General features: G+C 38.5%; 2 protein-coding genes across 2 annotated transcripts; one reads left to right on the top strand and one right to left on the bottom strand.

Moving 5' to 3' along the window:
* Positions 1-4,038: 4,038 nt before the first annotated feature.
* Positions 4,039-7,342, bottom strand: LOC119791891 (histone H2A.V). The gene is made up of 5 exons (XM_038298254.1): positions 7,188-7,342; positions 5,598-5,675; positions 5,358-5,471; positions 5,142-5,271; positions 4,039-5,027 (listed from the first exon to the last, which is right to left on the bottom strand). Exons 1-5 carry the CDS (start codon positions 7,188-7,190, stop codon positions 4,966-4,968), a joined length of 387 nt encoding a protein of 128 aa, XP_038154182.1. The 5' UTR covers positions 7,191-7,342; the 3' UTR covers positions 4,039-4,965.
* A 1,383-nt stretch (positions 7,343-8,725) lies between these two features.
* On the top strand, positions 8,726-9,879 carry LOC119791890 (transcriptional activator protein Pur-beta). The gene has a single exon (XM_038298253.1). It carries the CDS (start codon positions 8,763-8,765, stop codon positions 9,666-9,668), a length of 906 nt encoding a protein of 301 aa, XP_038154181.1. The 5' UTR covers positions 8,726-8,762; the 3' UTR covers positions 9,669-9,879.
* Positions 9,880-10,505: the final 626 nt, after the last annotated feature.

Genomic DNA, 10,505 nt, shown 5'->3' with positions numbered 1-10,505 from the left:
CTGTAGGTGTTTTTTTTTGTTGTTGCTTTCTTTACAAACACAAAAATGAACCAGAGTCTAATGTTTTTATAGACAAACATTCAGCAACACACTTTCCTCCTGCTTTGTTTTCAAAAACAGCTATTTTAAAACCATTATATCACATAAGTTAGTTCATAAAGGCAGCGTTGGTAATAATTCACAAAAGCAGGCACTTGTCAGGCAAATTATTATGACCAACACCTTAATAGTGTGTTGGTCTCCTTCTGGTGTGATTCAATTGGGTTTCTGGCAGCAATAGCAGCAGACCCTTTAAGCTGATTGCAGTGGATGTATGGTTGAACCTTTAAAAACTACAATTATATTAAGATCCATGAAATCTGGAGATTAAGTAAACACCTCGAAATAAACATGTCGAGAAGTAGTCTGGCTTTCAGACACGGTGTGTTTTCCTGCTGAAAAACGCCACAAAAAGATCAACAGATATTGTATCCATGACAGGGTGGATGGTCCAGGACTTCCTGCCCATGATTCATCCACATACCAGGTCTTCCGGATTAATGGAGAGAAAACTTCCTTCTTCTACTGGTTCATGGTCCAGTTCTCCTGTGCTGACATCCTGACCTGTGTGCTGCTCTAACCTCTGTCTACGATTCTTTACCTGTGCAGCTTACCCTTCAGTTTGCTCAAAAACGGATGCAGATTTTTTAAACTCAATTATTTCAGTGTTTGACACAAAGTAAACCTAGAGCCGCATAAAGAATGTGGAGAAAAGGGAAGGAAATAATACTTAATTTCAACCATAATCTATTTTAAACTGTACCACTAAAGTGATGTAAAAATTTAAGTTAAATTGATTTTACTTTAATAATTTGAGTCCTGAATCCTCAGAAATACATAGGTAAAAACAACTCGACTTCCCAGTTTGATGTTGGAAGTGAATTTAGAGAAGTTTAGGGAAGGGAAATGTAGGAGAAGTCACTTGAGAGAAAAAAAAAAAAAGTGGACGATATTATGGAAATGAAATGTGGTGTTGAAAAATATCTGAGAAAACAGAAGAAAAAACAAAACAAAATGGAGGGAAACAGAAAAAATTATCAGAAGAATACACATTCCCAGTTCCACAAAGAACTGATTGCCAAACAGCAGATCTTCAATCCATCCATGTAGTTTTAAATCATTTATTTATTTCTATAGATTGTTCTACCAGCTATGTTGCACTATTATTTGATTAGTTTCTCTAATAAGAGGCATTAATTGGTCATTCTTAGGTTTACATTTATTTGTTACCAAAATACCCAAATCAAACATATGAAGAAAAAAAAAAAAAAGAAATTAGAAATTGCTTTTAAAGAAGTGCAGACATGTCTAAAAACCCATGGAATGCCTTTGAAATATATTCTAGGAATGTCTTTTTCTTTCGTTAGTGTTGTTATTTTTGAAATCCCTAAAGTTCTTCTTTTATTTTCTGAAATGTTTGCTTCCCTAACATTTTCCTACAGCATTACCTGTTTTTCCTCCCGCTGTTTTCTGCCTCAGTTCACAGCAGGATGGGGAGCCTTTTCAGACTCGAACTGGAAAAGATGAATGTTTCGGCTGTTTATTCTGAAAAAATGTAAAGCAGGAGCATCCCTGGGAGGTTTGGCACACAAACAGGGAAATAATCAGTAACTATAATATTGATTGAGGAACAGATCAAAAAGGGATGGTTTGTCTCTATTTTTGACCCGCGTCCATCCTTACGGATCATGTTATGCTGCAAAATTAAGTAACCGTAAAAGTTTTGTTTTGGTTTTTCTTGTAATAATGGCTGGTTGTGGTTTGGAACAGTATGCATGCAATTTAGTCTTTCGAGTATTTAAGTAAAATGTTTCAGGAAATGATTCATGAATGTATATCAATGCACACAGTTCAGGTCCACTAACATTCAAATTTGTTTATATAAACTGATCCCAGAGACAATGTCAGCTTCTCTACACCATGTCTTATTGTACTGCTGCCTCTTGGCCAGGTCTCCCTTGAAAAAGAGATTTTATCTCAAAGGACTTCCTGGTAAAATAAAGGTTTAAAAAAAAAAAAAAAAAAAACCACCAGCAGAAATCTAGAATTATTAGTTTTTTTCTTTTTGCCAAAATGGACCAAAAAAAAGGCAAATATTTTACGTGAACAAGTAATCAAGAGCGCAACATTCACCCGCCTTGCTCAGATGAACACTCAGCAATGCTAACACATCAGAGTTCATGGCAGAGCCTGTTTACATAGGTCTAAAAGTCTGCAGACCATTTCACACTGTTCTGACAATTTAGAAGTATTATGCAATAAATATTGCCATTGCTTTTGGTAACTAGACTATGCTGTTCATTAACATTGAGACAAGTCAATAGGTTGATCAATTACAATAATTGTAGTCTAATGAATAAAAAAGTGACTAAAAATACATGCACCAAAAAATTAAATCTATCTGCTAAACATCTTCAAAATACGTATCTTGCACAACAAAAGTCACTTTTGGAAATGAGATATCTACATCCTCATGCCTGCTCTGATTTTGATCAGATTACTACTTTATTATGCAAACAAAAGAGAGACAGACTTAAGGGAAAAATTCAACCATTTAATCTGTCAAAAATGTTTGTTTACCTAAATAGATGATTATGCATTATATTAATATTAAACTGATGTGTTGTGACATTTGGTTGGTATCTTATAAACATAATCTTAAAATAAGTTCTACCATAGTTTCTGTACAAAGATCCTATTTATTTTACTTGTCCTTGTATGACAGGGACTACAAATGGGAATTTACTAAGAAGCCTGTTAGAGTTAAATCTTTTATTGTACACTGTGCCTCTTAAAGCTATTTTAAGAGTTAAACTAATCGCCCTCAGGGCCTGAGCTGTTTTATTGGAGTGTATTGCAGATACTCTGAAATCTGCTTTTGTCTGAGCCATATCGCTGGTTTCAGCAGATGCATCATGTTATAATCATTATAGCATTCTTACTGTTGAAAAAGCAAGACAGGCTTTTAATGCAGGGTTCCTTGTTTTAAGTGACTGAAATTAAAGCTTATAAAATGCTAAATGTAACATGACTTTCTTTATTGCTACAACATTGGTCCTTCAAGGAAACACAAGCAGCTCCACCAGCAGAGAACCAGCAGGTGACACAGGAAGGGAAAACAAATGGGGAACTGCCTTTATTAAGGTAGTGAAGCCACAACTTCAATAGAAAATCTGCAGGAACGACTGCAGTCAGTGTGAAGCTTTTCTTAAGTCCTTAAGTTTCAAATCAGTTGTCTATTATTCCTTTGTTTTGCAGATCTGTGTGTGCTGATAACAAAGCAGTCAGAAACCCCGTGTCTTTTTCTTAAAAAAATAATAACATTTAACTGATAAGAGAGGGAGGCTCTCTTCCTGATGGTGATGAACCAAGTGAACTTGATAAGCCGTCATTTTGTTTTAAAATCCCAACAGCAACAAAAAATGTGTTCCTTGATATAAACACGCAGCTTTCACGCTGCTTATTTTTGGTTCATTTAAGCTGAGATTTAAATAATTTTTCAAATGAAAGACCAGATTGTCATATTCTGAGGTGTATAACCTTAAAATATGAACTGGTTGTAATTTATTCCAATGTATGCTATACTGTGCATGCCATATACTGATACTTTTACCCCCTGTGCATTTCTTTTAAACCACTGAGCTTTTAAAACCTACATATTTTCATTGCTCCTTATTACAACAATCCATCCACCTTGAAGTCATTCTGAAATGCAGAATTAGGTGCTTTGCAAAAGGAATGTTTGGCATTTTATATTACTTAAATGAACTTGCAACTCCCCCTGCTGGTGTTAAGTGGCAATTCTACTGGAAAGGCTTCAACCAAGCACCAGAAAATTGTCTTATTTTTTTCTACTTTTAGTGGATTACATATCCATAGGATGTAAAGGAAATGTGCAAACAGTTGAGCTTACATATTGTGTTGGTGAACCGTGCTTTAGCTTTAACCACCTGCTGAAAAATAGTTAAACCATCAAGGTACAGGTTTCAAACAAGGCAATGAACATGTCAAGGATATTTATTAAAAGATAAAATATGCAGTCATTGTCCTGAACACGCAAGTATTAGAAAACGCTTCAACTTGTAAGAAAAAAAAAATGAAATGGACATATGAGGACAGTTCGGTCTGCCAATACATAAAAAAAATGCAATTAATCTTGGTTAAAATTCTCACCAATATCTCGGCTGTCAGCTTCACCGTCAGACATCAGCAGTAAAGAAAAAACAAAACCTTTTTGTTCCAGAGCGAGAAAGAAAAAAACAAAAAAAACAAAACACTGTTGGGTCAGTGTTTCGTGATCACATCTGTCAATACGTATTTTCAAGTTTAACAAGCTTTAGAACACTGTAAACATTTACAAAGAGAGAAAAAAAGAAGAAAAAAAAAAACACTGTATAGACTGGTACAGTACTTGTTTGATATTTTGATGCAAAAAAAAACTTTCAAAACCAGTATCTCTGTGCAGTTAAAAAAATATTACATTAATTGAAAAGGGAAGAAAAAGGTCACATTTACCTGCTGTGGCCCAATTAAACCTCCAAAACTCAGAGTCTTTAAAAAACAGGTTAGGAAATATTGTAACTTTAAGAAAAAAATAACCACAAAACAAGTTTTTTTTTTATACCAAAGACTTTTTTTAAACAATTTCAGTATAAAACATCACATATATCCAAGCCAATCGAACAAATTCACTGTCCATTTCAATAATCATGAACTCTCCAGTCAAACAGTCTACAATGACATAAAAAAAAGGGTTTACTGCTGTTAAGGGATTTTCTGTACTTATCTATTTACGGGAGAAATATACCAACACAAAGTCTAACAATCACTCTTCGTTTGCTATAATATTAATAATAGAAAAGAACAAAACATGAACTCCTGGTCCAAACAAAGCCCAAGCCCCCAAATATCCGGTCAACGTGGCGCCTATGCAGTCTTCTGCTGGCCCTTCTTCCCAATAAGGGATTTGTGGATGTGGGGGATGACACCTAAAAATAAACAAATCACCCAAATATGACCAAAGTCATGTGACATGACTGCACAGTCACGAAACCTAGTATAAAAATGCATGTTGAATATGGCTTGTATACAACGTTGCTTACCTCCACCAGCAATTGTTGCTTTGATAAGAGAATCCAACTCCTCATCACCACGGATTGCCAGCTGCAAGTGACGGGGAGTTATACGCTTCACTTTCAAGTCTTTGGAGGCATTTCCTGCCAACTCTAGTACCTAATCAGATAATAAGCTGTTTTAAAAACACAACAACATTGGAACAAAAACAAAGCAGAAACATGCCTACAGAAGGAAGGACTTACTTCAGCAGTGAGGTACTCGAGGATGGCAGCACTGTAAACAGCTGCTGTGGCTCCAACACGACCATGGCTGGTTGTGCGAGTCTTCAAGTGTCTGTGGATACGACCCACTGGGAACTGTCAGGAAACAGATACAAGGCAGCGGTTTGAATAAACCAAAGCAACTAAATCTTTCAGTTCAAGCTCGTTTAACACCTGCAGCAAACACCACAAACTGCCAAACTGAAGTGAATGGATATTTACCTGCAGCCCAGCCCTCTGGGAGCGCGACACTGCCTTCGCCTTGGCTTTCCCGCTGTCTTTTCCTGCCTTACCACCAGCCTGCATAGAAAATAAAGTAATAAAGTGAGCAAACCATTAACAATAAACTAGCAGAATTAGGTAGAAGATAAAACTGGTTGTGTGCATAAAATGAGATGAAACTCAAGTTAAATTTTTTTTTTCAAATGCAGTTATTATAAACAATACTGGTGATTTTATAAGAAGCAGGAGATTCCTATAAATAAGCTGTTCAGGCCTCTAACAGATGGAGGTTTATATTTTAATTATAAGCTTAGAATTAGATAAAGGGCGATTTCACATCTTTAACAAAATCTGGATCATCCTTAAACCAGTTAAACTATATAAACCTGACCTACACTATTGTAGACCTAGGAAATATATATTAAAACACATTTTTTATTTATTTAGAAAACTTTAATTCCCTCTTTCCCTTTTCACAACAATTAAATGTAGACCTATTTATTCTGCAGCACTTCCCAGCTGATTAAAGACAGTTTGTGATTTGTAAACACACCATTATGCTACCTAAACCCAAGTTATTATGTTGAAGACAATTATGCTCAGAATGATTAAATCTGAAATGTATTACTGCAAGTCAATATGGTCATCCCTAAAAGTAATAATACACGAACTCAACCAAAATAGCATTGTTATATTTTATTTTTGCACAAACTTATAATCAGATTTTAATACTAAAAAAAAAGTTACACAATCTTTTTGAGCAAAATAGTTTAATCCAAGTCTCACCGTCCTCTATATTTTCAACCTAAGGTAGGAGATACTAGTTTAAAAATAATGTGAAATAGCCCTTTACTTTAGCTCCGATTCGGAAACGAACTTCGGTGCCGTACGTTACCGACCGTCGGTTAAACGGTTTAGCTTTCCCGCCAATCTTAAATTAAACAAACCAAGGAAGGGAGTCACACATGTCAGCCTAAACCGCAAACCGAACCACACAATAAAAGCTTAGGAAAATCAATATATATAGAAGCCAATAAGGTCCAATATAAACGTATAAACTGTCAGCGGGTTGACGCTCAGGTCCCCGCGTCAATCAAAACAGACGCGCCTACTGGAGACCGAGAGCGGTCAAGTTTTCATTCAACGACAGCAAACGGAAAAGTTCCCATTCATGCTCCATTTCCGTTGAGATAGTCATTTAAATAACTTCTTCTACACCACTTACTAACCATCAACAGAGCACACAAAACATGTCAAGTTAGCCTGCTGGTGGAGCTTTCTTTATACTAGTAAAGCTACAAATTGTAGAAAGAAGATTCATAGTGAAACAAGGTGCGAGTTATAAAAATAGAGCATATCACGAATAACAAGTAGTGCAACCGTCAGCTGGCTTTCAGGCTCAACACTCGTCAAGAAACCGCTAAGAGAGCAAGCATGCTAACTCGCTAGCTGACAGTCCTTTACCGAAGCTTTCAAATCACTCCAGTCACAATTTCCCAGCTGTATTTCAAAACGGCACCGCATGTTTTATACTCTAAAAACACTTGAACGCCTCGGCTATGCGTTCGACTTTAATCAGAGTTTACGTACCATTGTTTTCGTCTGGAAATTAGATTGAAGAACTGAGGGTAGGAAACAATTTCAGCTCCCGAAAGCAAAGAAACAATAAACCCTTTTGCAAATCTTTTGCTCGCGACCCCTCGTGGGAGACCGGCCAACCTATCAGACAGTCCGTTATTACTTCGAATCTGCAGTTTAACCAATCACCGCGCAACGTGCAGAGAACCCACCCATCCCCCACTCGAGTACCTCTCCTGTTCTGTCTTTGCGCACGAAACCAACAAGTAGGCGGGGCTCTGTTTGTGCGGGGTGTACTTCCAGTCATATTAATCCCAAAAATGTATGATACAGTCATATATTTGAGATAAACTGTGAAATACTGTATTTACAGCGTCATTATGCACTAATATTCCAATTAGATCGTTTTGAGAAAATCTCTGCCCCATCAGTATAATGACCAATAGATAAGTTATTGAATGTTTATATATTTATTTAATACGCATTTAATATGTAATGTGATAGTAACTGAGTGAAGAACAACATTCTTTTGAACAAAAATGCAAATAAACACACATTTAAAGTGTCAGTATAACATGTTACTCAGTAAATTAAATATGGTGTATATTACAAAAAAAAAATCTGATCTGGAAAAAAGATGGCAGATTTATTTATGCATTAATGTTGTATATTTCTATAATTCTCTTTCTATCTCTGCTATAATTACTAACTACATACCCTTCTATATTTGTCGGTCAGATATATACTTGTAAAATATTAAATCAGATGTTATGATTAGTTACTCAGAATAGATATTTACCAAATACCATTTAACTCTAGCTAAAGTATTTGTTTGTTTGTTAGTTAAGTTTTATTTTAACTTGATTAAAAATAGGATTAATTTGTGATATTATTTTAGTTGAGTTTTTGTGTACTCTTTTGACCTACTATTATTTTTAAAAGCAGATATGCAACTCAAAAATGCCTTTCCATCTCTTCATTTCAAAACTAAAAGTGTGTCATTCAAAGCTACTAGGACCTCTTTTATATAACGAATTTCATGAAAAAAATAAGATACACATGTTTATGGGGTTTATGTATTTTAACGCCAAATTTTGTAATTAAGTTGTTATAGTTTGTGCGCCGTTTATATTTATTTGTTGATGACAGCTATTAAGATAAACAATATAATATCATTGTGTTTTATTAACTGCTCAAAAAATAATAATATTGACATTTAATGGGCTTTTTTGTATTTGGAATATTTATAAGAATATTTCTAACGAGGAAATGTCAGTCCCAATATGGCGGGCTCGCTGACGTATGGTTATCATGGAGCAACGAAGTGTCGGGATAGCTGTTCTGATTCGTAAATACACTGCAGATCCAAACCAACGTCATAAGGAAGGCAGGACTCCAAGTGATTGACAGATTAAAAACCAAATGAAAACGCAGGACATTGTTCATTGGCAACTGAAGTAGCCAATCAGTGCCGAGGAAGCAGTGTCCAGTATTCTCCGCTATCTCGACTGGGCTGTCGGAGGAGAGAGAAGGGGGAGGGTTTGGGGGGTCAGGCATACGCAGAGAAACGGGCTGCTGGTGGCGAAGATGGCGGATGGGGATAGCGGCAGTGAGCGCGGTGGCAGCAGCGGCGGGGGAGGAAGCGGTGGATTTCAGCATTACCAGCGCGAACCAGAAACCCAGGAGCTGGCTTCGAAACGACTGGACATTCAGAACAAACGCTTTTACCTTGACGTGAAACAGAACGCCAAAGGCCGGTTCATCAAAATCGCAGAGGTCGGCGCCGGGGGCTCTAAAAGTCGTTTGACCCTCTCCATGTCAGTTGCAGCTGAGTTCCGCGACTATCTTGGTGATTTTATAGAGCACTACGCCCAACTCGGGCCTAGCACCCCGGAGCAGATTGCTCAGTCGTCCAGCGGTGATGACAGCGGGCCTAGACGGGCCTTGAAGAGCGAGTTTCTGGTGCGTGAGAACCGAAAATACTACCTCGACCTTAAGGAGAACCAACGGGGTCGGTTCCTCCGGATTCGACAGACCGTCAACAGAGGCCCCGGATTCGGAGTGGGGGGCATTCCCGGAGCCGGCATGCAATCCGGCCAAACCATCGCCCTCCCCGCTCAAGGGTTAATAGAGTTCCGCGACGCTTTGGCTAAGCTGATAGACGACTACGGGGGAGACGACGATGAGCTGGGCGGTGGCGGAGGAGCCGGGGGCTACACCGAACTTCCGGAGGGCACGTCGATCATGGTGGACTCCAAACGCTTCTTCTTCGACGTCGGGTCCAACAAGTACGGCGTCTTCTTACGGGTGAGCGAGGTTAAGCCCAGCTACAGGAACTCTATAACTATCCCCTTCAAGGCGTGGAGCAAGTTCGGGGGAGCGTTTAGCCGCTACGCCGAGGAGATGAAGGAGATCCAGGATCGGCACCGGGACAAGATGTACGAGCGGAGAACCGGAGAGGAGTCCGAGGGGGACGACGTGGACGACGATTGACCCACAGGGAGAGGTGTTTGTTTGGTTTGGGGTGGTTTAAGTTAACAAAATGATGCAAAGCCTGGAGATACAACAGAGGAACGACTATTTTGTGCATGACGAATCGAACTATAAAAAGCTAAAACAGAGTAAGATAAAAAAAAAAAGTATATTTGACTGAGAAATTGTCTATGTAAGAGAAACATTTTCTAAAGTTTAGATGGATGTTATAGCTAACTGAGTGCAGACTGCAGTAGTCAGCCTCTGTATGAGATTCCCCTTTGATAAACTATACTCTATTTAATATATATCTATCTATATATTGATTGTCTGATTGATAACCTCACATGTAGCCCAGCGAGTTAAGTTTGACAGAGACACAACAGTTGGTTACCTGAACTCCTCCTGCCTGATATCCAATGGTGAGAGCTCACTCAGTGCTGACCTGTAGTCTGTATTGATGATGATGATGATGAAGAGTAAAATGTGACATACTCCAACCAGTGAGAGTGCGCTTGCATCGCTCACCATGGCTGTTTGTGTTTAAAAAAAAAAAGTGATCAGTACCAAACTGCTTCTCCAGACTGAGCCACAGTGTCAACTCAGTGTGTGTGTTGGGGGGGGGGGGGGGGGGGGGTTATAAATCGCCTGGCCCAGCGTGGGGACCGCAAGGTTACCTGTTGCAAGCACACGACCCGCTTGGATTTGCCAAAGGGGTCCAAAAAAAAACCTCCCGCCTGGTTCTTCACACCTAAGAACCTGACCCACCTACTAGCCGCGCCACCCCCCCCACCCCACCCCACCCAAACTCCAGGTGCTGACCTCACGCTAAGCTGAGGTGAGGCCTGCTCAAATGTG

Source organism: Cyprinodon tularosa, unplaced genomic scaffold (assembly GCF_016077235.1).
Source record: "Cyprinodon tularosa strain WSP-4 unplaced genomic scaffold, ASM1607723v1 ctg404, whole genome shotgun sequence".
NCBI classification, from domain to species: Eukaryota; Metazoa; Chordata; class Actinopteri; order Cyprinodontiformes; family Cyprinodontidae; genus Cyprinodon; species Cyprinodon tularosa.
Note: the sequence above shows the minus strand (reverse complement) of the source record. Positions and strands in the feature narration are given on the sequence as shown.

What these genes read in the sequence shown, in the direction of transcription:
- LOC119791891 (XM_038298254.1), bottom strand. An exon ending in TCGAGTACCTCACTGCTGAA is followed by an intron (nt 5,272 to 5,357) that starts GTAAGTCCTTCC and finishes TTATCTGATTAG; the next exon opens with GTACTAGAGTTGGCAGGAAA. An exon ending in AGCAACAATTGCTGGTGGAG is followed by an intron (nt 5,028 to 5,141) that starts GTAAGCAACGTT and finishes GTTTATTTTTAG; the next exon opens with GTGTCATCCCCCACATCCAC.
- LOC119791890 (XM_038298253.1), top strand. Translation starts at nt 8,763, where the DNA reads ATGGCGGATGGGGATAGCGGCAGTGAGCGCGGTGGCAGCAGCGGCGGG.